We start from the raw sequence: 27,948 nt of genomic DNA, 5'->3' as shown, positions 1-27,948 counted from the left end.
TTTTCCACATTTCTTCCTTTTAAATACTGAACAGGCTAAGATTTATCATAGTCACGTTTGTTCAGCTGTTACTTAGATCTACTAATTTTAATAATAAAGTCTTAATTATTTGCTCCAAGTTTTCAGATAATATTGATTTAATATAATAAATTGATCAGAGTGAGGCAGAGAAGGGAGCATTTTCAGTACATCACTAAAGAAGAAATTGCAGTATATTTCAGCTATGAATTCATCTACCTGTACTCTTGAACAGTGTTCAAGTATTAATGAAGGTCTTACCTGAAGACCTGGGGGAATCAAATCAAAAATTAGTAAACTCTTCCCTTGCAGAATGTTCCTTGTCATCTTTATTAAAATCTGCGACTGTTGCCAATTTTAGAAAACCACAGGTTGGATGCCAATGACTTAACTATCATCCAGTTTAAAACTTACCTTTTCTAGCAATAATTGAGTATTGTTCTCACACAGCTACAGGAATTTCTAGAAGTGCACAACATCCTTGACCAATTCCAATTTTTCTTTAGAGCAGCTCACAATACAAACACTTTTGTCATAGGGACTAAATATATCCTTGTTCTCTTAGACTTGTTGGCCGCATTTGATACTATTAACCACCAGATAATGTTGAGTTGGTTTCAAAATCTAAGGATCTCATCTACTGTAATAAAGTGATTTGCATCTTTTTTGATTGAATGTAAATTCTATATTCAAACTAGTCTAACATCGTCCCAGTTGGTGTTCTTTAGCTATAGGTGTCCCTCGGGGTTTCTCATCAGCCACTCTTTTCACTCTATATCTGTGTCCCATCTGTAGCTTCCTTGCAAATGCAGAGGTGATCTACAGACCATACATAGATGATTTTCAGTTTTTTACCTGCTGCATCCACGTTTGATAGTACCTATCAGTGTATAGTCACCTGTATGAAGGATCTAAACCAGTGGCTAACAAAAAAAAAAAAATTATGCTTAAATAATACTGAAATATTAGATTGCTGTCCACAGATAAACCACCCTGTCAATTTGAAGACTATACAATCTCTTGCTATCCTAAGGTGAGGAATTTTGGGGTACTAATTGAGTCAAATTTATCTCTAAACTCACAAGTGAAATCAATAATTCAAAGTGCTTTTTAAAAACTATCCATTCTTAGAAAACTAAAGCCTTAATTATCTGATCTTCACATTATTCTACAATCAGTGTAGACAAGGTTAGACTACTGTAATTGTTTATATATTTAACTTGGATTAATGTCACGGGCATTACAGATAGTGCAGAATGAGATTGGGACCAGATTAAAAGATTATGTTCTCAGTCAGTGAGCAGGGCTGAATTAGCCATGACACATGGGTGACATCATTTGATGGCACTGAACCAGATCCTTCTCTCTCTCAGTAGGATTTTTTTATTCTACTGAGCATGTGCAGGAGTTCCCATGGACGCGTTGCCTTGCAAGTCTCTTTATCGGTACTGCAGTGCGGATGTGTACCCTCTCTTCTACCATTTTTTTGGCATCTTTTCTGGGCTCTAGCAACCCTTTTCTACAATCATTTGCTGTCCTGCCTTGTCAGCAGCCCCTCAGAAGCACTTTTGAGTGCTAACTGAAAACAAAAAATACCCAAGATCGATTATGCCTGGTAAGTGCACTGCCCTTAGAGGGTTCAAAGCATATTTCTGTGGCTTCTTCATCTCCCTCACCGACAGCATATGGTCTGCTATAGGTGCTTGGGTCTGGACCACTAACTGCTATCACTGTAAACACATGTTTCCATGGGCCCACAAGAACCGGCCTACAAAATGACAGAGTACCATAGGTCTGTCAGTCATTAGAGCTACTCCTCTTTCTGCTTCTACAGTTCAAATGAGAGCTCTCAGGTCTTTCCCCCCGATAGGCCCTTCTGGGTGTTCTGCTACTTTGGGATCGAGCAGGACAAGGAAGCGTGGGATTTATTTATTTATTTATTTATTTATTTATTAACTTTTATTAACCGACATTCGTGCAGCACATCATGCCGGTTTACAAAAAACTCAGGTGGGTGATACAATAAAACAATAAAAACAATGTACATAGAAAATAAAAGTAGAAAACCATTACAATGTAACCTTAGAGCAAATTACTATTTCTTATAACCTTAGAACAAAATACTATTTCTTACAAAAAACACATTAAAAACCGCACATTATCAAAAAGAGATAAAGTAAGTAGAGGGGGGATGTTGTCTCTTCTGGGGATCCTTAGGTGGTGGTGGGGGGGGGGGGGAAGCGGGGGAGGAAAAAGGAAAGGGAGAATGTTCGAGTTGAGGGGGCTGGGGAGGAATTAAGTATGGTTTGTGTCGGGATATGCTTGTCGGAATAGCCATGTTTTGACTCCTTTCTTGAACGTTTGCAGGGATGTCTCTTGGCGTAGGAGGGTGGGTAGGGAGTTCCAGAGGGTGGGGCCAGCGACGGAGAAGGCTCTCTCTCGGGATAGAGGACCCTGAAGACTCCTATTGCATCCCTAATCCTCACCCCCGTGAGGATCTGAGGTTCTCAAGAACAAGCATTGCTCTTCTTCAGAGGATAAGGCAGATTGATTTGCACCATTGGCACAACAGGTGCTGACAAAGCACTCAGTGCTGCTAGGCACTCTAAACCGGAGGCCCCTTCAACATGCTCATCGCATTCAAGGCATCAGTTCAATGGTGGGGGGGGGGGGGTGAGTTCCTTCCTGAACCCCCTTCATTTATGGCCTGCAAAACTGTTACCCTTTCACCTCTTCTTCTCCTCTGACCCTAGACTGATTAGTCTACTGGAGACTCAGAATAGACACTGGCACCAGCCTAGAAACCAGGGAGCTCATTTGTTCTGTATTGCTTCTAGTTTCTATGAGATCATCAAAGACCAACCTCGAGTCTTTTGAGGGTCTCCAGGAAATATGAGTAAATCCTGGTTTCAAAGGAGGATGTCTCTTCCTAGCACCAGCCCAAAGGACACAGCAGTCTGTAGACCAGATTGCTGAGTTTGTGAAGACCTTCTCTTCCTTAGTGACATGGAAAATACTCCAGCCATTCTTGTCCAGGATATCTGACTTGCTCTCAGGGGGCTCTCCAGATGGCAGAGGGTCTAGTCATGCTTCGGAGATTGAAGCTTGAGTTCTAGGTGACACTGACCTCTCATGGCATTTTTACCCTGATCACCTTCATCTTTATTGGGATCATTGTTTGATGTTCCCCTACCCGCCTAATGTGGAAGGAGGGGTCTATGGTAATCTTATCTAACCCATTTCCTGAATCTCTGGAATACTGTTGTCCATCTTGAACACCTTTCCTACTCCAAATTTTTGGATAGGAAGGGCAAGGCCATAGAAGTCAAAATTTACAGGGACACTGATCCCCAGGTAGAAATGTTCAGTATTTTCCAGATACTAGAAATACCTTCTGAGCTTGCAGCCATCCCCATCCATAAGATCCTGCAGGACGTACAAATAAAAATGTGAGACTCCATTATCCTTTCTACTGGTCTCTAGGAAACTAGACTTTAAGTACAGGGTCCAGAAGACCTCAGGTTTTGGGAAGGTTCAGCTCCCTCATCACTCTTGGTTGTGGAGTCTGCTCTGAAACGTTCTAAGAGAACCTGTATCTTCAGCTACCTTCGCACTTCCCTCTGGGCAAGGACCCTTGGACTGTTGAACAACTTTGGCAAGAAGGTGCTCCAAAGCTCCATGCTTAATGCCTGCATTGTGGCCCACCAGCTCTACATAGTGCAGTATTTGCATGACTCTCTCAGATAATAGAATGACCAAGGGGCACGCCATGAAGTTAGCAAGTAGCTCATTTAAAACAAGAAAATTATTTTTCACTCAGCGCATAGTTAAGCTCTAGAATTAATTGCCAGAGGATGTGGTTACAGCAGTTAGTATAACTGGGTTTAAAAAAGGTTTGGGTAAATTCCTAGAGCAGTGGTTCTCAACCCTGTCCTGGGGACCCCCCCAGCCAGTCGGGTTTTCAGGCTATCCACAATGAATATGCATGAGAGAAAATTTGCATGTTATGGAGGCAGTGCATGCAAATTTTCTCTCATGCATATTCATTGTGGATAGCCTGAAAACCCAACTGGCTGGGGGGGTCCCCAGGACAGGGTTGAGAACCACTGTCCTAGAGGATAAATCCATAAACTGCCATTACGGTAGCTAATAAGTAATAGTAGCTTGTGATCTATGTTTGGGTACTTGCCAGGCACTTGTGACTTGGATTGGCCACTGTTGGAAACAGGATACTGGGCTTGATGGACCCTTGGTCTGACCCAGTATGGCATTTCTTATGTTCTTATGAGAAGTTGAAGGCTCTGGTCTTCTCCCTGGAGAGAGGAATGGGAGGAATATAGTCATGCCCTCCTTGATGCCGAAGAGTGTCAATGTAATCTTATTTGGTCCATATACAAGACCTTGACGCAGCCACTTGTTCCTCAGCGGTGGCCATCAGAGCATGCTAGATGGCCTTTTGGGAGGATGCCCACAAAAAAAAAATAGCAGATGTCCCTTGCACTGGAGACATCCTCTTCGGAAATAAGATCAGGGACACAGTTGCCCAAATAAAAGAACAGCATGCAGCAAATAGGCTCAAGAGCAATGGAGCAATCATCCAGTTTGAGACAATAGTTTTCTCTTATAGGTATCCATTTTTTCAGAAGTGTTCCTTCCACCCTTATTGGAGATACTAGGCTCCTCCCACCCTACCTCAGTAGCAGCTTTGAGCATGAAGGCATCAGCAGCAAAGGCACCAACCAAAGCCACAACCCAATTTTTGATAGGCTTACCACCTCAGGGATGCAAGTCCCCCAGTGGAAGGATTGATTCAGCTGTTCTTGAATGAGTGGAGAAAGATCAAGGACTGCTGGGGTCCTCAAAAATTTGGGAAGCGGTTACCACTTGCATTTCTCCCGAACCCCAGCTTCTTCTCAGTGCCCAGTCTTCAATCGGGATCCATCTCATGTGGCCCAGTTGCACCTTTAGTTGGAATCATTTCTCTATCAGAGGATATAAAGCCAGTTCAACCCAGGAATGTGGTCAGGGGTTCTACTCCTGCTATTTCCTCATCCTCAAGAACTAGAGGGATTGAGGCCCATCTTGGATTTATGAAGTCTGAATAAGACTCTGCTATGAGAGAAGTTCAGGATGAACACCCTCCACAATATTCTCCTCTTCATTCAACAGGGGAATTGAATGTGCGGTTGGGACTTGAAAGATGCATATGCTCGCATCCTGATCCAGATTGTCAGTTGGAAGTTTTTACTTTTTAATACACAAGTCCCACAGTCAATTCTAGGTTCTCCCTTTTGGCGCCAAGATTCTTCATGAAGTTCTTGGCAGTGGTATCAGTACATCTATGTCACCAGCTCGGTTGTGTCTTCCCATATCGGGACAATTGACTCTTGATGGGTCCATCTTAGGAGACACTTATAAGCATCCAAGACAAGACGGTCACCTTCCTGCAATCTCTGGGATTCCTCACCAATTATCCCAAGTCAAGTTCAGATCCTCTCTAGATGTGCAAACGGCTGTCGGTATATAAAATCATTTAAATAAATAAATAGATTCTTTCCTGCTGAAATAGGATGCAGAGCTACTGTACTCTTTTTTTCCACCACTTCCACTACTAGAAGGAACAGTACAGAAAGTGCTCAAGGATCAGGCCTGTTTGATACTCATTGTATTAGTGTGGCCCAAACAAATAAATATGGTTCTTGTACCTTTTCTAATCAGTCAGCCTTCTGATCCCCCTGGGATCCAATCCAATGTTTTAAAGAGAGGGTCATCTATATCATTTGAACCTTTCCTCTCTTACCTTAACCGAATGGATGTTGAGCATTCTCTCGTTGCTTTGCTGACTACTGAAGGAAGCTGAGAATATGTTGGTATTTGCAAGAAAACCTTCAATCAGAAGAACTTACAAATTCAAATGGAAACAGTTTTCTTCCTGTTGTCAAGGAAAACTGGACCCATTCACCTGTGAGCCAGTGGGGTTGCTACAGTACTTATTCTCTCTCTTCTTCTCAGGTCTCTGCATGTCATTGTTTAAAGTATATCTCCGTGTCATTGCTGCTTACCAGGTTCAAGTGGGTGGAAAAAATATCTATTCATCCTTTTAGTATCAAAGTTCATGGAAGGCTTATGGCATTATGAAGCTTCTGATAGCCAAGTCACTACTGCCATGGGACCTCAGTGTGATATTGAGTGCAGCTTATGAAGCCTCCTTACAAACTATTAGTCTGCTTCGTTGAAGTCCCACACATGGAAAAGTACTATTCCTACTTGCCATTATGTTGGCTGGAACAGTCAGAAAGCTGCAGGCATCAGTGCATTACTCACCAGACATGCAGTTTTTCCACAACAGAAACATAGAAACATGACGGCAGAAAAAAACCATATGACCCATTTAGTCTGCCCACACATACTCACCCCAAGTTTCTACCAAAAGTGGATTTGGCTTTTCATATAAATCAAGCTATCGTGTTGCATGTGTTCTTTCCGAGGCCACATGCACATGACAGTGAGAAGTCCCTTCATTCATTAGACCACGAAAGGGCCATGATTTACTATCGAGAGAGAACTCAATCAATTTGTCAGGCCTCACAACTTTTTATCTTCTATGATCTCAACAGACTGGGCATAGTAGTTGCCAAGCACACTTTGTCCAACTGGCTAGTAAACTGTATCACTCATTGCTATACTTTGGCTGGTCTCCAGATTAGACTCTATCAAGACTCATCAGGTGAGAGCCTTGGCTACATCTGTGATTTATCTCAGACCTGAGCCTATCGAAGATATCTGCAAAGCTGCAAATTGATCATCAGATAACACCTTTGTTTCATTGCTATCTGGACAATCTATGAAGAAGTAACAGTAAATTTGGACAAGTTTTGTGCAACCTGTTCACCCAGTAGTCTACTCTTCATGGTGGGGTCTGGGTTGCTCTTCTAGTAATCACTCTGCTGCAACCCTCAGTTTGGGACTCCCCATGTGTCATGGTTAATTCAGTCCTGCTTCTTGGCTGAGAAAGAAAGTTTTACCATAAACTGTGTTCTCTTTAGACAGCAGGATGAATTAGCCATATTTAATACCTATTCTCCTCCTGGAGAATAGACTACTGAGCTAAAGCTCAGCTCTAACATCAACTGAAGGGCTCACAAAGCAGTGCCCACGCAGAAATTCCCACACATGCTCAATAGAACTAAAGCTTTGTGGCACTGTTGAATGACATCACTCAAGAGTCATGACTAATTCATCCTGCTGTCTATGGAGAACACTGTTTACAGTAAGCAAAACTTGCATTTTCAGTTTGGGGGAAAAAAGCATAAAAATACATACAATGATACTAGAATCTGGAGAAATCTACTCCACGCCTATTAATTTTAAGGGAACAATATTTTTGGATGCAACATCAATGACACTTTTTAAAATTTATTTCTATATCACATATGGTCTAAGCAGTTTACATATTCTAACATACTTAATATAATTTGACATTAAATTTGCCATCAACATGAATTTAAAAACTTTTCATAGTAAAATTAACCACATAAACATAAAAAAATTTAAATATTGTAAAAAAAAAAAAAAAAGCAGTAAATCATAAACATAAAATATAAAGCAAATATAATCCCATTTATGTGGCCTTATATAAGTATTCTCATTGGATTAGATACTTTTCTGGCCTAGCTCTGTCATGTTAGTCTGTTCTTTGAAGACTTGCTTAAAAAAACAAGTCTTGAGAAGTTTCTTAAATTCTCTAGGTCTCTTGTCAACCGTAGTTCTTCTGGCATGGTTAGCCATAATGAAGGTCCTGCCACTGATATTGCCCTCTCACACCAAGTAAATGGGACTTTTGACTATCAAGTTCAACTGGAATCCCCTCTGTTGGGCTTATCAACAGTGCCATGAGCCTTCCTTTACCGCTAATTGGGGATTTTTTAACCCTGTTTTATATCTCCACTCAACTTCATTTATTTTAGTGTTTTGACTCTCTGGTTCCCCCCCCCCCCCCCCCCAGGGGCTATGAATGCTGCTTGTGCAGTAGTCCCATCCCCAGCCATACTGAGGAATGGAAAACCTGATCTGGGAATTGAACCCATGTCCTCATGGCGGTACACAGCACTGCCCCAGAGCTACCAGATCAATTTTAATTGATGTATTTTAATGTTTTATATTTTAATTGTAAATTGTTTTGATATCTTGTATGAAAGGCAATATAATCACATTTATTAACTTAAATTAAACTATACTAAACCAGCTCCAGTTGGTATTTTTATTTCTCACTAGTGATAAGGTCAACTGTATTGCAGTGGATTTAATTCTTCCATGGCACTTTTTTCCCATTGTTTCTCTTCCCTCCTCTCCCACTCCTTCGTCCCCTGTCCCTTACCATGCTTCCTTAAATTCCTTATCCCTTCCCCCCCCCCCCCCCCCATACTCATCCTCTCTCCTTCCCAAGCCTAACCTCAAGTCCTCTCTGCTTCTCCCCTCAAACCCAGCAGGGTCATAGCACCATCCCTCTCTCCCCTATCATATCTCTCAGGCCATGTAATCCCTCCTTGACCCATGTGGGTGGTTTCACCCACCCCAGTGACTGTCCCCAGTCTGTGCGGGATGGTTTGTTTGAGCCCCGCAAATCCAGAGGGTTGCATAGCCGCCTCTGTCTCCTGGAAATGGGCATGAAAGTGCTGCAATGCTTACCATTATGAATTTCCCTGCTTGCTACAGAGTCCATCAGTTCATCTCCATCATGCATGTGTGATGATGATGTGATGTGTTCCATTGCTATGATCCAACAGATGAAACATGAGCCGATGCCATTTTTGTGCATGCAATAGACAACCAGATGGACATAAAGGCATGTTTTTAGGCCAGTAGTTTTTCTCTCCTTTGTGTGCTTCCAACTCAGTCTGTACAAGCCTCAGATGTGTGCCATCTCAGTCTGTACAAGCCTCAGATGTGTGCCAAGACTAAAATAAGGACGCTGACATTGTACAAATCTTAATGCAGAGCAACCTCATGGTGCTATAGTTGATAGAAAGGTATAACAGATATACAAATGGAGGGAATCATGAAGCTGAAAACTACCCTGGTCTGGGAACTGACTAGCTAGGATGCAGATAGCTCTCTTCCTATGCTGTGAGGTTGGCCCTACATATTTATTTCCTTATAAACTGTTCTCGTCTTTGTTCACCCTTCTTGTTTGGGTTTGCTTTTCTGCACTGCCTCCAGATTCCGACCAATTTCAGTCTTCCGGGAGGCGAATGAGGATGAGAGTGGCTTCACATGCTGCGCGTTCTCTGCACGTGAGCGCTTCCTAATGCTTGGCACATGCACAGGACAACTAAAACTCTACAACGTGTTCAGTGGGCAAGAGGAGGCCAGCTACCACTGCCACAATTCTGCCATCACACATCTGGAGCCTTCTCGGGTAAGAGCAGTGCTTCAAGCCCCAGAGTATAGTGCAGGGCATGGGGATGACAAGAGAAGGCCAGCCACTACTCCCACAGCTCTGCTGTCATGCATCTGGAGCCTTTCCAGGTAATAGAAGTGCCCCACTCAAGAATATGGTGCCAGGTATAGAGAGAGCTACCACTGCTATAATTCTGCCAGTGTGCTGTTGGAACAATCCTGGATAAGAGCAATGCTCCACATCCTGAAATTATCGTGCGGGGAGGGCAGAAGGAGGCCAGCGGCAGTTACCACAATTCTGCCATCAGATGGCACTTGAAGCCTTCCTGGATGACGGTAGTGCCCCACATCTTAGAATACAGGGCAAGAGGAGAATAGCTATCGCTATCACACCTCTGCCATCACACACTTGGAGTTCACTGAGCAGTGGCCAAAGCTCCAGATTTATGGTGCCAGGTGTGGGGAAGTGAAGGGAAACCACCCACCACTGCTACCATTTTGCCATCAGATACCTAGAGCCTTCTCAAATGAACACCATAGCCCAAGTCCCAGAGTATGATGCAGGGTGTCAGGAGGGCAGGAGAAGGCCAGTCACCACTGCCACAGCTATACTATCTGGAGCTATACTGAGTAAGAGTTGTACCTCTTGTTCCAGAGTATGGTGCTAGGTGCAGGAAGATTTAGAGAGGCCAGCTACCATTGCCAAAATTCTAATCGTCATGCATTTTGAGCAGTCCCGGGTAAAACCAGTACTCTGTCTTGAAATATGGTGCTGGGTGTAGTGGAAGGCAGGAGGATGCCAGCTACCACTTCCACAACTCTATTATTACATGTGTAGTCCTCTGTAAAAGAGTAGCCCAGTATAGTGCCAGGTATAGGGAGGGCAGGAGGAAGTCAGCTACCACTGCCAAACTCTCACACACCTGGAGCTGACCCATGTCAGAGCAGGGTTCCTTGCCCCAGAGTATGGTGTGAGTGGGTAGGACGAACTAGCGCCGCCCCATTCTCATGCACCAAACAGTAATTATCCTATAGATGGTGCGGCTTATGTTTCTGGAGAACCATGGGGAAAGGGCTGTGCTTACTCTTTAAAATATACTCATTGCTTACTTGCTAATTGGATGACACAGACCTTCTGTACTTGTGTCAAAAGTAACTATTCCAGACAAGAGCTAGAGGTAAATATGAAGAAAATCCAAGATCTGTTATTAGAAATAGTGAAAGATAGAAAGAATGAGGACTTCCAAGAATACTTCTTTCTCCCCAAAGCCTGGCATGAACTCCACCATTGCTACACTTGCAAATCATTCCTATCAAATCTTTACTTTCTATCGGGCCGAAACAGTACAGTGCGCTCCACGACACGCTAGCTTTATCCCTTATACAGTAAGGGGTAATAGCACGTCGAAAACGCACATCCAACCCCCCCCCCCCCCCCCCCCGAAACTAATAGCGCCCGCAACATGCAAATGCATGTTGATGGCCCTATTAGTTATTCCCGCGCGATACAGAAAGTAAAATGTGCAGCCAAGCCGCACATTTTACTTTCAGAAATAAACGCCTACCCAAAGGCTGGCGTTAATTTCTGCCGGCACAGGGAAAGTGTACAGAAAAGCAGAAAAACTGCTTTTCTGTACACCCTCCAACTTAATCTCATAGCGAGATTAAGTCAGAGGCCCCAAAATTTAAAAAAAATAAATAAATTTTAAATCGGCTGGCGGCCCGCAGGTCGGAAGACGGACGCTCAATTATGCCGGATTAGAAAACAATTATGTTTTCTAATCCGTGGCTATCAGCGGGTTTGAGAACCGACGCCGGCAAAATTGAGTGTCGGCTGTCAAAACCCACTGACAGTCGCCGCTCCTGTCAAAAAGGAGGCGCTAGGGACGCGCTAGTGTCCCTAGTGCCTCTTTTTACCGCGGGCCCTAATTTGCATCTTCTTCCCCCCTGAATCACGCGCACAGGAGAGTGGCCTGGGCGCTCGCCTGCTCTCCCGCGACTTTTACTGAATCGGCCCGTATCTTGGCTGATACTGAGTGAGCAGAACTGAGTAAGGTGGTAGGTCACTTGTCATTTAGCTCTAAATAGATTCAGTTTTAGTGGCTCATGCTTCATAATGAACAAAATTAACAAAGTTTTTTTTTTTTTCTTTTTATAAATTTTAATTTGCATCCATTGCCCTCTCTATCATAGTAGTTTCCACACAGAGGTTTTCAATCATTGGTTTATGTGATAACCAAGAACTAATCATTCCCTGGCAGTAGTGGTAGAGAACATTTATCTTGCAGCATGTACACTCTTTTCCCTTCTCTTATCCCTAGAAGGCTGTAGATCAGTGTACCCTGCTCTATTTATACTTTTCTTCCTCCTTCATTGCTTGAAAGGTGCAGTTATTCTCCCAGTTCTGTAAAGCAGAGATCATGAGTCCATGCTAAATATTCAATTTACATATGAGAGTAAGTTTACCAATTTGGGAATTTGGAGACATGTTAAGGGTAAATAAGAATGCCATATTAATCTTCACCCTTTCCTTGTCTTATCTTGCTACAGGATGGTTCTTTATTGCTGACATCTGCTACATGGAGCCAGCCTCTTTCTGCACTCTGGGGCATGAAATCTGTTTTTGATATGAAGTAAGTTTCTGATTTGTTGACTTCATCTTGAGTTTTGAATCGTCTTGTGCATGTGTGCCTTTTGCAGAAAACTCCTTTTTGTTGATGATTCTGTTTTTTTCATTCTTTTCCACTGTTTCCAAACATTGGGCAGATGATGGGAAGGACAAACCTGCTTTTTTTTTTTTTTTTGAAGGGGTTAATAAACGTGGATGAAGGTGAACCAGTAGATGTAGTGTATTTGGATTTTCAGAAGGCGTTTGACAAAGTCCCTCATGAGAGGCTTCTAAGAAAACTAAAAAGTCATGGGATAGGAGGCGATGTCCATGTAGAATAACGTTTCCATTTTGCTTGGTAATTTTTCCTTGTTGACTGTTTCCTTGCAGCCAATAGGATGTCTTGTATGTGAGTTGAGAGTCTTTGTTCATTTAGCAATGCCCTTTCAATCTCCAAGCCGTGAGATGTAAGGAGGTGTGCATTGGATGTAGTAATGAGCCATCTTCTTGAGACAGGAGATCGTTTTGGTCTCCTAGGGGAATCTGAATCATGACCGACAGTGTGAGCAGATGCGCGTATACCATGGTTGACGTGGCCACGCTGGTGTGATGAGTATGAGATTTGCTGAATCCTGTATGCACTTCTGAATTGTGCGGGATATTAGTGGAATTGGAGGAAAGGCATATAGTAGGCTCTCCGTCCACGGTATGAGGAAGGCATCCTGTGATACTCACAGAGGACTGGGTAGGATTGAGCAGAACTGATTGATTGATTGTCTGTCTGTGTAGACCATAACTCTTTTCCCCCTCGGGTATGGAGCGAACGTTTTGAGAGCATTCCTTATTGCTTTCAATTCTAGCAAGTTGATTTGGTAAGTCTGTTCGATCGGGGACCACTGTCCTTGTGTGTTTAGATGGTCAAGGTGAGCTCCCTAACCTTTGTGCGACGCACCAGTTGTGAGTACTGCGTTGTGTGGACGGTTTGAGAACAACGCTCCCTTGCTGAGGGTATTCCTTTGGAGCAACTACTTCAAATCCATCTTCATGTCTGGTGTCAAGGATAGGACTTGAGACAGTGGCATTTGATGCTGAGACCATTGGAATTTTAGTTCCCACTACAGTCTGCGCATGTGGAGGCAGGTATTTGGAACTGTGTGAATGGCCGCTGCCATGTGTCCCAGAATTGTTAGCACTAATCGAGCTGACTGGTTTGGTGTAGACTGTAGTTTGAGTAGGAGTGTTCGCATAAGAATTTTTCTTTCCTTTGGAAGGAAAGCTCTGATTCTTGTTGTAACAAGTTGTGCTTCTGTAAACGGAATAGTTTGAGAGGGAGTGAGTTTGGATTTTTCGTAGTTTACAACTAGGCCCAGTTGGTGAAGGCATTCGATAGTTTGTCTGAGGTGAGTTTTTAACATGTTTGGGTCAGAGGCGACGATAAGCCAATCGTCGAGATAAGGAAATAATTTGATTCCTTTTTTTCTTAAGTGGGCCACCACCACTGCCATGGATTTCATGAAAACCCTGGGAGCTGCTGAGAGTCCGAATGGAAGGACCTTGTATTGGTAATGTTTGCCATTGCACTGGAAGCAGAGGTATTGCCAAGATGCTGGATGCATTGGGATATGAGTGTAAGCATCCTTCAAATCTAGGGAATACAGCCAGTCGTTGCATTGTAGAAGAGGTAGAATAGATTTTAGAGATACCATCTTGAATTTCTCTTTTACCAGGTGTTTGTTCAAATCTCTGAGATCCAGAATGGGTCGTAAGCACCCAATTTCTTGGGAATTAGGAAATAGGGGGAGTAGAAACCCAGATTCCAATGAGTTGGAGGTATGGATTTTATCGCATTTTGAGTGCGTAGGTGAGATTTTGTTTACCACCTGTGTCTGGTTTCCTCAGTTCGCTCTGAGATGATTCAGGTGAGGGAGAGATGGCCTGGTATAGAAATTCAGTTGATACCCCTCTTTGATTTGCAATACCCAAATATCTGTGGTGATAGTTGATCATGCTTGTAGGAAGTTGGTTAGTCTGCCTCCAATGAAAGCAGGGGGTGGTGGCCCTATTATCTTTAAAAAGACAATGCGGGTTTTTGATTATTAGATTGTGTTTGTAGTTGTGCCCGTTTGGTTTCTGGGATGACCTCTGTGTTGCTGACTTTGTTGTCCCTGTTAGCGTTGAACCTATGGATATGAAGCTGGATGGTAGGATTGGTAAGGTTGTATTGTCGTCTTTGTGTTGGACGACAAAATTGCGTCAGGTAGCGATGAGAGAACGATGTATGCGGTATGGGGTTAGTTAAGGACTGTACTGCTACAGATTGTTTTTAGCTGTGCTAAGGTCTCTTGTAGACTCTCCGAACAAGTTGTCCCCTTTACAGGGAAGGTTTGCCAACTTTTTGTGGACGTCATCACAAATAGCACTGGATCTGTGCCAGGCTCTTCTACGAGCTGCTATGGCCATTGCAGAAGATCTAGGTTTGTTTCAAAGGATTCATCGATCGTTCTGAGGAGGTGTAATGTAGCTTCCTCCATATCTTGTAATGGCTGAGGCGGTGCCGGTGCTGTCTCCGTCGCTGGAAATAGGAGTTTCAATTGTTGGACACATTCAAATATTGGACTACATAAAATTGGTCGTGTTCTATGCGAGCTGTCAACATCGCAGACTGGAAGCATTTCCTAGTGAAATCGTCCAAATATTTATGATCTCTACCTGGGGGAGCGCTTGAATGAGTTTTAGCCCTCTTAGCTCTTTGTAGCGCTGACTCCACAACTATAGAGGCGTGTGGAAATTGTGGTGGTGGTGAATAGAACTTAGATTTAAAATTCAAGATGAGGCAAATCTATCTTCTTCGATACCAGAGGAAGTGAGAAAGGAGTCTCCCAAGACTTCTCCAAGAGAGAATCCAAAACTTGATAGGACGGCAATGTAGTGGGTTCAGAGGGAAGATCAAAGATTTTTAGGATCCCTAAAGTTTCTGTTCTCTGGTCTGGAACTTTGTGTGTCCAGATGTAACGTTGTTCCTACTTTATTGAGAAATTTCGGGTAAGAAAGATCATCCAGAGGAGAATGTGGTTCCTCTGGGGAATCAATGGATATCCCGTGGAGGTGTCGGGAGAGCTAGGTGGTGAAGAGGGAAGTGTTCCCTTTGGATCCTGAGGTTGCAGAGGCAGAAGTGGAAAAGGATCTCTTGGTGGAGATATGGATGGAAGTGGCAGGATTACTGGAGAAGTAGGTCTGAGTGGTGTAGTCGGTGGTCCCAGATTGGTTGGTGATGCATGTGGTATCTGTAAATTTGACTGCATGGAGGCAAATAAATTTATGAGAACCGAAGAGATTTGCGTTATTGCCTGCTGTGTGAAGTCAGGCATCCCAGGTGGGATAGGGGTATGTGGAGGAAGGTCATCGGGTGGACCTGTTTTCCCCTGTAAAGGTTCTGGACAGTGTAAAGATAGGTTACGCCTGAGGTATGCTGAGGACAGATCGGAGTACACTCTGATAGAGGAAGATGACGATGATGAAGACAGAGATGCTGCTTCACTCCAATTGTCTCTTGATGTAGTTAGGGATGTTTGTCTTCGTTTGGAGCCCGTATCCGGTTGAGTCGGATACCGAGGAGTAGAAAATCCTTGTGAGCTAGGAGACGGACTGCGATCACTAAGGTGGTGGTGTTTGGATTTTCTCTTGTGAGGTTGAGTAATATCTTTATGAGAGTGCACAGAAGATGGTGTAGAGGAAGGCCTAGGATGTGGTGGTGACTGTTCCACTATCCGTGCCTTTTGTGGTTGAGGTCCCTGTGGGTATACCCGTTCTACAGGGGACTGTGTCGCATTAGACTGTTTGTGCATCGATTTGGAGTCAATATGTTTCGTATGCGTCGATTTTAGCGTTTTCTGCGCTGAGGCCAACGCACTTTGCGCCCGCTTCTGGTGTGGATGTGCTGGCACCGGTTGCGTCGGCGTTGAGTGCGACGGCGTCAGATGGTGTTTCGACGCTGATTTCGTCGACACCGATTGTGTCTGTGTTCAATGCGCATGCTTTGACGCTGGTTGAGTCGGCGTCTGAAGTGTCTGCGCCGGTTGCTTTGGCAGCGCTGAACTCAGCGAGTCTTTTGCTGGTTCTGTTGGCGGCCTTTGATTTGAACGGCCTGTGGTATTTCTATCTTCTTGCGCCGATGGTGGAGACTAGGGTCGGTCTCTTCGATGGAGCTTTTTCTTATGTTTATGCCTGTCACCCAATGAAGGGTCTACTGAGTCCGCCCGTTTACTCTAAGCGGACTGTCTGGGTGCTGGCCCCGGCAAGGAGTGCGCCTCAGAAGGAGGTGCATATGATCTGCTGACCTTCCTAAGCCTGGCCACCTTCTCAGCCCTTTGCCGACGGGCTCTCGGAGACATTCTGCCGCAATGAGGACTGTCTTCTTGCTTGTGGTCTGGGCCCAGACACACATAGCATAGGGAATGTCAGTCTGTCACGGACATAATCTTCCCATAAGAACAGAGTTTAAACCTTGAAGGCCGTGGCATGATGTTCGCTGAAAAACTTTTCTTTTTTTTTTTTTTTAACTTCTGTCTGAGGAGACTAAGTGCTCCGCGTGTGATCCCGCATGCGGAAAAGACAGACTGAGGAGAATCTGTCTTCCTGCGCGGGAACACACGCACAGCTGCAGAGCAAAGCTCTGCATTCAGCTTTGGTAAAGCTCGGCCTCCTGGGCCCTGATAAGACAGTCCCATCAACAGCATAGCTAATTCAGCCCTGTTATTGACGGGAAATGCCTCTGTACTGCTCCATGGTGAGACCGCACCTTGAATACTGTGTACAGTTCTGGTTGCTGCATCTCAAAAAAGATATAGCTGCAATGGAGAAGGTACAGCGAAGGGCAACCAAAAGGATAAAGGGGATGGAACAGCTCCCTTTTGAGAGAGGCTGAAGAGGTTAGGGCTGTTCAGCTTGGAGAAGAGGCGGCTGAGGTGGGATATGATAGAGGTCTTTAAGATCATGAGAGGTCTTGAACGAATAAATGTGAATCGGTTATTTACACTTTCGGATCATAGAAGGACTAGGAGTCATTCCATGAAGTTAGCAAGTAGCACATTTAAGACTATTTGGAGAAAATTCTTTTTCACTCAACGCACAATTAAGCTCTGGAATTTGTTGCCAGAAGATGTGGTTAGTACAGTTAGTGCAACTGGGTTCAAAAAAGGTTTGGATAAGTTCTTGGAGGAGAAGTCCATTAACTGCTATTAATCAAGTTTACTTAGGGAAAAGCCACTGCTATTAATTGCATCAGTAGCATGGGATCTTCTTAGTGTTTGGGTAATTGCCAGGTTCTTGTGGCCTGGTTTTGCCTCTGTTGGAAACAGGATGCTGGGCTCGATGGACCCTTGGTCTGACCCAGCATGGCAAATTCTTATGTTCTTATGTTCTAACATTATATTAATTCACTTGTTCCACTGTACTAAGACCTAGAAGTGGGTCAAGGGAGTGGGTCACAAGATGAAACATTAGGAAAATAAAATGTATGATGCAGGGAGCTAGACCACAGAACAGTAACTTTGTCGTAATTGAATGTTATAGCTACATAATTTAAATAATCTGGGCAATTTGCATTTTTATAACATTCTTTTAAGAAAAGTTTCAGGAGCTATGAGTTTGGAGTTTGGTAGGCCGGTGGATTTCTTGCATCTCTTGAGGAGTAGTGCAATGGAAAAATGCCTGGCCTTGGAACAGGATGATGGAGTCTGAGGGCAAGTCTGTGTATTCTGGTTGGGAGGATTGACGTTCTATGGTTCCTACAGCTTTAAGAGGTTAGAACACCTCTCAAATTAGCATGCTTTATTCCTGCCTTATACCCCTAGACAGGTGGTGTGTACTGAGGGAGCATGGAGCATAAAAGCTAATGTTGGCCTATAGCAGTGAGGGCAAACTCCAGTCCTCAAGTGCCACAGACAGGCCAGGTTTTCAGGAGATCTACAGTGAATATGCATTAAATAGATTTGCGTACAATGGGAGGCAGTGCATGCACATCTTTCTCATGCATATTGATTGTGAATATCCTGAAAACCTGGCCTGTTTGTGGCACTTGAGGACTGGAGTTTGCCATCGCTAGCCTATAGTGTACTTCAGTATCTAACAGGCCAGGGGCCTATCAGCTAGCCACATGTGAGGCTTTATCCTGGACCTGGAGTTGGGGTCACACCTTCCTTGTTCCCCTTCAGCCCCAATACGTTTCACTGACTCACCACTTAGAATTTAAAACTTTTTTTTATTGCACAACTCTAGGCTGCTTTTTAGGAACTTCAAAATTACCAGTTTTCCCAAACATAATTCACACCAGTTACCTTTGTAAAATTCTATTACATAACATTTTTCTTTGAGCCCTAGCTGTTAACACCATAGCTCTTAGGACTAGCTCTAGTCTTACTTGCCAGCGGTGCCCTCTGTGCTTAAATGCTCAGTTTCCATTTGTTATGCACAGCTTTGGTTTTAACTTCTGCACAGACCACTAGGCTCTTAATCAATGATTTCCTCTAAATATAAGGTTGTAATTCTCATGTTATGGCTGTGTTTAATTTATACTATCTTTAAACCTAGCAAAGTGCTGCTCCTTTTGGCTCCACATTGAGCTTAAATGGGAATTAATCACTGGGGTTTAAAATACACAGTTGCACAGCCCAGTTTAACCTTAATAAATGCACTCAGGCTGATGCAATAAAGTGTGCACAAAAATGTGTGTCCAGTCGCCTCTCCTGGGCACTTGATGTAATAGACAAATGAGCTGCCACGCTAAAAAGGATGCGCTAGGGATAAATTGTGCATCCCTAGCTTGTCCATGTCATTGGGCGCCCAGGAGATGTGGCCGTGTGCCGGTTAGGAAAACGGACACTCAATGTCTGCAGAGGACAAATCTGCCAGACCACACATTTGATCCCAGTGACTTGACCTGACTCTCTTTTATTCTGTGCTTTATAACAAATGGTATTTATTTTTAGAAAGGACGATAAATGATTGTAGAAACTTTAAAAAGAAGCAAACAGTCTGAAAGCTCTATCTAGATTGTATTAAATAATAGTTTCCTCCAGAAATAGTAATGACAAATGTGAACTTACTGTTGGTCTGTACTTGTAGTATCAATGAATCAAATTAGGTAACTCTTTGGAAATGAGAAGATGCGAAGAGGTAAGAAGGGTTATGAGAAGGATCCAAAAGCGTTGTATTCTGGGTCATTCAGGGATTCATAAGAGGAAAAGTGTTAACCCTTGGAATAAAAACACGTTTATCTCCCAAGGAAAAGAATGTCTTCAGCCTTTCAATATTAGTATTGTGTGGGAATGAACTTTGTATCTATTGAGAGCAATCATTTGGCACTGCAACCCTTCAGTCTGTAATGGTATTGTGTGCATGTATATATACACCCTCTCATACAAAGATTTAAACAAGCTGAGGTATTCAATGTGAAAAGAGACCGAGCACACGAAAGCAATTGTTCTTAGTTTGTCCCAGTGTCTTTGTGCAATACATTGATCAAGGACAGTTTGTTGTACACATGACAAACACTTTAGACAACATTAAGCAGTCAAATCAAGTGCTATTCCAATATCTAAAGTTTAATATGATTTGACTTTTGTTAAATACTGTGCAAGCAGCCTTTCCTTTTTATAAGGCCCACCAGCTAGCATCCTCTCATGGGGCTTTCCTCATCCCCCTACCCACCTTCATGGAGAATACTTACATACTGAAGACTACCTATGTATAAAAATGGCTCTTCCTGGAGCTCCTCATCACACACTCCACCTCATAGGCCTTCTAAACTGCTTCATTTTAGACAAAAAAATCATTAATCCGTGTACTCTTGAGAAACTGCAAACCAACAGCAACTAGAGAAAATCCATCTGAAGTAATATGTGAATGCATTTCACAGCTGAAATAGATTTCCTTTTTCTGGGAGCGTTACTTTTTTTTTTTTTTCGTGAAGTTTCCTCCTGCAACTATTCAGTTTTCCCAGTTCAGCCAAGTCATGGATTAATAAGCACCACATGAGCAAGGGAAAGTTGCAATCCCTAGCAGGGACCAGTTCTGGATCACTTCATACACTATTGGGGCTTTTTCTCCTTTTTGTGTTCATGCTTTATTTCAAAGCTATTATTTTAAGAAAAAATAAATTTTGCTTTCCTCTTCAAATATGATGTATCTTGTGAATCTTTCAGTGCAGGCATGCTTACCACTTAAGAATTTAACTGAAGCTCTCCCACCAAGAGTTTCTCTGATAAATCTCTTCATATATGGATACGCCATCAGTGTGCTGAAAGTAATACTGTGTTTAGCAAATCTATCTGAGCAACACAAAACAAAGGTTTTGTACAAGTTACTGACTGTTACTCTATTTTATTTTTCTATTATTTCCTAAAGAGGCATAACTGGGCCTTACAAATAGTGTAAGCCTGTTTATTAAGATGTTTATTACCAAATAAAAGCTACAGTTCTGTGAAGCTTCACAGGGTCAGGGGGACTATGATCCTCATAGCCCCTCGCTGACTGAGACAGGTCTGATTTCCACTTCTACGGGAGCTGTCCATCCGGAAACCGATCAGTCTGGGGACTTCTCCAGATCTCATCATGCAAGATCAAGGTAGGCTGCGGCATCCCAACCTCCAGGCCCTGTCGCTCACAGCCTGGATGTTGAGAGGTTAATCTTGCAGCTGCTTGATCTTTCAGAGGATGTGTCTCTGGTCCAGGTGGCTTCTAGAAAGCCTTCCAATAGAAAGTCCTATGGGCTAGAATGGAGGAGGTTTTTCATGTGGTGTGAGCAGAAGGCCCTAGATCCATTCTCCTGCCCCACACTAAAACTACTTGACTATCTCCTACACCTTTCAGAGGCCACTTCAAGACCAACTCCATTAGAGTTCATCTCCATGCAGTTGGTGCATACCACCAAGGTGTAGAAGGTATGCCCATCTCTGTATAGTCTATAGTTGTACAATTCATGCAGGACCTGCTTCATTTGAAGCCTCCCGCTGTGTCTTTGGATCTCAATATGATGTTAGCTCAGATGATGAAAGCTCCTTTTAAGCTGCTGTGCACTTGTGACCTGAAGTACCTGCCATGGAAGGTCACATTTTTGGTGGCGGTCACTTCAGCGCGCAGGGCCAGCAAGCTCCAGGCCTTAGTGACTTATCCGCCTTATACTAAGTTTTATTATGATAGGGTGGTATTGGGTACGCATTGTAAGTTACTGCCTAAGGTGATGACTGATTTCCATCTTAACCAGTCAGTAGTCCTGCCAATATTCTTTCCCAGGCCCATTCGCATCAAGGCAAACGAGCACTACACAGTTTGGACTGCAAGCGAGCCTTTGCCTTCTATCTGGAGTGGACAGAAGCCCATAGATTGTCCACCCAACTTTTTATTTCTTTTGACAAGAATAGTTTGGGCATTGTCAATGCCTAACTGACACTATCCAATTGGCTAGCAGATTGCATCTCCTTCTAGTATACCTAAGCAGGACTGCATCTTGGGGGTCATTTCAAGGCTTATTCTGTCAGAACCATGGCAGCTTTGGGGACCCTCCTGCGAGCAGTCCCCGTGGATGAGATCTTCAAGGCTGTGACTTGGAGTTCTCTCCACACATTAACATCTCATTATTGTCTGGATAGGTATGGCTGACATATGAAGTAGGTTGGGCCAGTTTGTCCTTCGAAACCAGTTTGAGGTGTAGATCCCAACTCTCCTGCCTAGGGCTTTTTTGGATTCAGGCTGTTGCCACCCTCTATTACCAACAGCACCGTTGTTTTGCCTGCTGGCACCTGGTTAGTTGACTGTTGGTCCCCTTTTTGGTTGGGGGAGCAGCTTGTAGCTAGGGATTCACCCATATGTAAGGACTACCATCCTGCTTGTCCTCAGAGAAAGAGTTGCTTACCTGTAAAAGGTGTTCTCTGAGGACAGCAGGATGTTAGTCCTCACAAAACCCAGTCACCACCCTGTGGAGTTGGGTTTCTCCTGTTTTTTATTTTAATTATAATTCTGTAGAGAGATCCTGCATGGACGTGTGGTATGGGGCATGCTGGGCATGCTCAGTGTTCCTAGACAAAATTCTACAATCTTTTACAGTTTTCCATTTCGGGCCTCCATATGATGATGTCACCCATGTGTGAGGACTAACATCCTGCTGTCCTCAGAGAACACCTGTTACAGGTAAGTAACTCTGCTTTCTCTGTTTTATTCTCCATTCCTTTCCTAATAATCCCTATTTGCTTTCTTGGTTCCTACTGCACAGTGAGCAGAACATTTGAATGTATTTTCAATGATGACACCTAGATCCTTTTCCTAGTAGTGACTCATATTGTGTAACCTTGCATTATGGATGTATAATTTGGGTTACTCTTCCCTAAGTGCATCACTTTACACTTGTCCACTTTAAACTTCATTTGCCATTTGCATGCCCAGTTTTGCAATGTCCTCTTGCAATTTGTCACAATCCTCCTGTGATTTAACAACTTTGAATAATTTTGTGTCATCTGCAAACTTGAACATCTCACTTGTTCCCATTTTCAGGTCGTTTATAAATATATTATAAAGCAGTGGTCACAGATCAGATCCCTGGGGCACTCCACTATTCACCTTTTTCCATTGAAAACAGAGCAGAGCTAAATGGTAAATTTTCCCAATCTTTTAACCAGTTGGCAATCCACAATAGGATACTGCCCCCTATCCTATAACTTTTTAATTTCCTAAGAAGTCTCTCATTAGGGACTTTGTCAATTGCTTTCTGGAAATCCAGACACACTATATTAACTGGCTCACCTTTATCCACATGATTGTTTATGCCTTCAAAAGTAGCAAATTTGTGAGGAAAAACTTCCCTTTGCTAAATCCATGTTGGCTTTGTCCCATTAAACTATTCTTATCTATATGTTCAGAAACTTTGTTCTTTATGATAGTTTCTACCATTTTGCTTGGCACAGACGTCACTCGCTGGGAGTTCGTTTTCCCTTACTTGGATGACTGGCTGGTCAAGAGTGCCTTTCAGGCAGGGGCATATCTGTACTTGAGCTTAACCATCCAGGTGTTGGAATCACTGGGGTTCGTCATAGACTACCCGAAGTCCCACCCCACCCCACCTCAATTGAATTTCATAGGAGCCCTGCTAGACACAGCTCAAGCAAAAGCCTTCCTGCCACGATCAAGGGTGGTCACTTTGGCATCCATAGCAATGGTGATTCAACAGAGCTGGCAGGTGTCAGCTCGGCATATGTTGAGGCTGTTGGGCTACATGGCCGCAGCTGTCCATGTTACTCCCTTGGCATGCTTATACATGCGCAGAGCCTGATGGACTCTGAAGTTGCAGTGGCACCAGGCCACCCAGAGGCCCGCATCAGAATCTCTCCGGGACTTTGTCCTGGTGGTGGGTTCTCTTGAATTTGGAACGGGGAACATCTTTCCAACCCCCCCCCCCCCCCCACACACACACACACACACACACATTGTCATAACCACAGATGCATCTACCTTGGGGTGGGAAGCTCAAGTAGAAGGGCTCCGTGCCGAGGGCCTATGGTCCAGGCAGGAAGCGTGGTGTCAAACTTCCTCAAGCTTCAGGCAATCAGGTACACTCTGTGAACTTTCAGATATTAGCTGTCCAACAGACAACCAAGTAACAATATGGTATGTCAACAAGCAGGGAGGCACAGGATTGTACCTCCTGTGTCAGGAGGCGGTCCAGATCTGGTCCTGGGCCCTGTCCCAAGGGATGGTAATCGGGGCTATGTATCTGGCTGGAATGGAGAACGTGGTAGCGGACAGACAGTCGGGCCTTCAGACCTCACGAGTGGTCTCTGGACCAGGGGGTAGCGAACCTTCCACCTCTAGGGAAACCCAGATGTGGACTTGCTCGGATCCCCATGCAACAGGAAGGTGACTCAGTTCTGCTCCCTGTACAGGTCAGATGGCGAGCCAGCCTCTGGACGACTTTGCTTGCCATTTGGGGCAAGGGTCTTCTGTACATGTATCCTCCGATTCCTCTGGTGACGAAGACTCTCCTGAAACTTCGAGAGGACCTAGGGAATATGATCCTCATAGCCTCATAGCCTCATTGGCCAAAACAGATCTGGTTTCCAACCCTTCGGGAGTTGTCCTTCCAGAGACCGATCAGTCTGGGGACTTCCCCAGATTTCATCATGCAAGATCAGGGCAAGCTGCGGCATCCCAACCTCCAGGCCCTGTTGCTCACAGCCTGCCGATTCTGCAGCCATTTGATCTTTCAGAAGATGTGTCTCTGGTCTTAGTGGCTTCTAGAAAGTCCTACGGGCTGAAGTGGAGGAGGTTTTCCATGTGGTGTGAGTAGAAGGCCCTAGATCTATTCTTCTGCCCCACACAAAAACTGCTTGATTACCTTCTACACCTATCTGAGTCTGGCTTGAAAACCAACTCCGTTAGAGTTCATCTAAGTGCAATTGATGCACACCACCAAGGTGTAGATGGTACGCCCATCTCTGTACAGCCTATAGTTATACAATTTATGCGGGGCCTATTTCAGTTGAAGCCTCCCCTAAGGCCTCTTGCTATGTCTTGGGACCTCAGCATGGTGCTAGCTCAGCTGATGAAAACTCCCTTTGAGCCGCTGCGCTCCTGTGACCTGAAGTACCTGACCTGGAAGGGCATATTTTTGATGGCGGTAACTTCAGCGTGCAGGGTCAGCGAGCTCCAGGCCTTAGTGACTTATCCGCCTTATTCTAAGTTTTATCTTGATAGGATGGACTTGCGTAGGCAGCCTGAGTTCCTGCCTAAGGTGGTGAAGGATTTCCATCTTAAGCAGTCAATTGTCCTGCCAATATTTTTTCCCAGGCCCCATTTGCACCAGGACGAACAAGCACTGCACAGTTTGGATTGCAAGAGAGCCGTAGCCTTCTGTCTGGAGCGGATAGAAACCCATACAGAGTCAATCCAACTTTCTATTTCTTTTGACAGGAAAATGTTGGGAGTTGCCATTGCCAAACAGACACTATCCAGTTGGCTAGCAGACTGCATCTCCTGTTATGCCTAGGCAGGGCTGCATCTTGGGGGTCATGTCAAGGCTCATTCTGTCAAAGCCATGGCTACATCAGTGGCCCACTTGCGAACAGTTTCAGTGGAGAAGATCTGCAGGGCTGTGATGTGGAGTTCTCTTCGCATATTCTCATCTCACCACTGTCTGCATAGGGATAGCCGATGTAACAGTAGGTTTGGCCGTTTGTCCTTTGGAATCTCTTTGAGGTATAGAACCTAACTCTCCCTGCCTAGGGCCTGTTTGAGTTCAGGCTGTCTTCCCCTCTGTTACCAACTGGACTGTGATGGTTGTACCCATTAGCACCTGGTTGGTGCTTGTTGATCCCCTTTTGTTTTGGGAAGCAGCTGTAGCTAGGGATTCACCCATGTGTGAGGTCTACCATCCTGCTTGACCTAGGAGAACACCTGTTACAGGTAAGCAACTCTGCTTTCTCTAGAATGTCCTGATGTAGCATTCACCCAGTCAATATTGGGGTAATTGAAATCACCTGTTATTACTATGCTGCTAATTTGTTAGCTTCCCTAATTGCAGTCACTTGGTCATGATTCCTTGGAGCTTACAAACTAATCAAGACAAATAGTCTATCATTGCTGTGGTGTGTTTTTGTATGTGTGTGGTGTGTGGTAAGGAGGGGAAGTAGTAGGCATAGCAGAATAAGATTCTCAGTAAAATTGTCAGGTTACTGCCCTCTAGGTACTTATGGGGGTGATATGTGACCCATGCACTGGCATATGAGTCCAGAGCATGGGCGCTTAGGTAAAGTCAGATACTGAATAACCTTTTCATAGTTCTGTGGATAGCTGGAAATGAGGAGCAGTTTGCAGGAACAGGTGGTACCCTAGCAAGTAAGGCCTGGAGTTAGGAGCTTGTAGAGAAATGAGTAACAAGACGCCTGAAGCAGGAGTGGATACAAACTCATGACTAGAAGTTTGGAAGCAGGGAAACTTGGCTTCAAGCTTGACATGCAAGTGATTCAATAGCATGCGGCTAGGTGGCCACCTGGTTGCTGGGAAAAACCCATTTCCCAGCAACCCTTTTTAAGTGAGCCAAGGCCAATCCTAATAATCAACGGTGTAACTATAATGATTATTCAACAGTCTTTTTTTTTTTTTTTGTCTTCTGCTTTGACATGCTCTAATGATTAGGACTCCTGTTCTGTCTCCTGAGATAACTCTCTTTACAAGTCCCTATTGGTGTTTTGTCCTAATAGGCATCTTAACTTTCAGCTAGCATTGGCAGCATAAGTGTTTACAAAATGTCTGGTGGTGGTTGCAGCATTTCTATGCACACTAGAAGTTTGTGTTTTTCACTACTGTAACACCCCTTACCTTCAAGCACCTTTGGCTCAGTGTCCCACACCATGCTGCATCCAAAGGCCCTTTCTAGAACTTTCTGCACTCCTGAGGCCTTTTTATAGGTCCTATAGTCAGGGCTTCCTGTGGCACTGGCTGATGGCATCATGTCCTGACCAGATATAAAAGGAAGCCCTCTGCAATCAGCCAGCACCTCAGCAACAAATTGTGCAGTGTTCTCAGTTGGTGCTACTGTTCCTGCTTTGTCCAGCCTTGCTTCTGCCCCACACTGCCTTGTTTTCTTGCCCTGCTTCGCCATGCCTTGCCTCTGTCAGCCTTTCCTCAGATTGTTTTTCATTGCTAACTTGGACTGCTCCTTGACTCTGCTTGATCTCTGCCAGCCCTGGCCTTTACCTGCTCCATGTCTCTACTTGATCTTTGCTTGCCCTGGCCTCTACCCATGCCTAGGGTCTGCCTATGGCGAGTCAGCTACTGCCTGTCTGAGCCAAGCCTCAGTTTGCCCTGGCTTAGTTGCGCTAATCTGAGAGCGCTCCTAAGGGCTCACTCCCTTGTACCTGACAACTACTTGGTGATTGACTGTCAAAAAGATCTCTCCAGAAGGGATGAACAAATCTGTGTGCAACACCATCCAGGTTCTGGAATTAATAAGGTTTGTTAAATATTATCCAAACTCCAAATTGTCAGTCACTTCAATTGGATTTCATCAGGGCTCTACTAGATATGACCCAGGCAAAAACCTAGCTGCTTGCCAACAGGATCACAAATCCAAGGAGGGAGTCTTTCAAAGTCAGTAGGCATCTGCTGGATATTTGGCCATATGTCAGCAGTTCGTTATCTGCATGGTACATCTCCGTATGATAAAAATCTAAAATTCACAGTAGAACTAAGCCACTTGGGGACTGAAGGAGCACATTTGTGTCACAGGACACCTCAGAGACTCTCTGCTTTGATGGTTGTCTCATGCTAACTTGTGGAAAATGAGACTGCATCTAGGGAAGCTTGAGGAATGATCTAGGTTCTGGCAGCTGAGATTTAATGATAAAATAGTGTTATGCATTTAGGATACAAATAACTAAGGGAAAGGTACAGTATAGGGGGTGGAATTCTAATTACGAAGGAAGAGCAGGATCTGGGGTTATCGTCTGATTTTTAAGATGGCCAAATACGTGGATAAGTTGGGGAAAGCCAGAAAGATGCTTGGGTGCCTAGGAGGAGGAACAGTCAGCAGGAAAAGGGAGGTGATATTGTCCCTGTATAGGTTCCTGGAGTACTGTGTACAATTCTGGAGACTGCACCTTTAAAAGGATATAAACAGGTTGGAATCTGTCTAGGCAGTGGCTACTAAAATAGTCAGTGGTCTTCATTGAGATAGAGGAAAGGGGTGAGAGAGGAGATATGATAGACGTTTAAATAGCTCCAAGTTTTCCATGCCCAGGTAGTGAGCCTCATTAAACCGAAAGGAGGCTCTATAGTCCTGGGGGAATTCTGCGCTACTGTGGAGCACAGAATTTGCGCAGAATTGCCATTTTCTGCCATCATTTACTTTGTAAGCATTATAAATCATTAAAAAAGAA

At 44.1% G+C, this 27,948-nt stretch overlaps 1 protein-coding gene across 14 annotated transcripts in view; it reads left to right on the top strand.

The window, feature by feature from the left end:
* The window catches only part of DCAF1 (DDB1 and CUL4 associated factor 1), a 466,661-nt gene that overhangs the window by 318,380 nt on the left and 120,333 nt on the right, over nt 1–27,948 (top strand). For all 14 annotated transcript variants that reach the window (XM_029599562.1, XM_029599550.1, XM_029599554.1 and 11 more), the window contains 2 exons: nt 9,238–9,436; nt 11,968–12,050. In XM_029599562.1, coding sequence (XP_029455422.1) covers nt 9,238–9,436; nt 11,968–12,050 — 282 coding nt within the window. The remainder of the gene's footprint in view (nt 1–9,237; nt 9,437–11,967; nt 12,051–27,948) is intronic.

This window comes from Rhinatrema bivittatum, chromosome 4 (assembly GCF_901001135.1).
Source record: "Rhinatrema bivittatum chromosome 4, aRhiBiv1.1, whole genome shotgun sequence".
Taxonomy (NCBI): Eukaryota; Metazoa; Chordata; class Amphibia; order Gymnophiona; family Rhinatrematidae; genus Rhinatrema; species Rhinatrema bivittatum.
The sequence above is the reverse complement of the archived record's forward strand: the minus strand, read 5'-3'. Positions and strand labels throughout refer to the sequence as shown.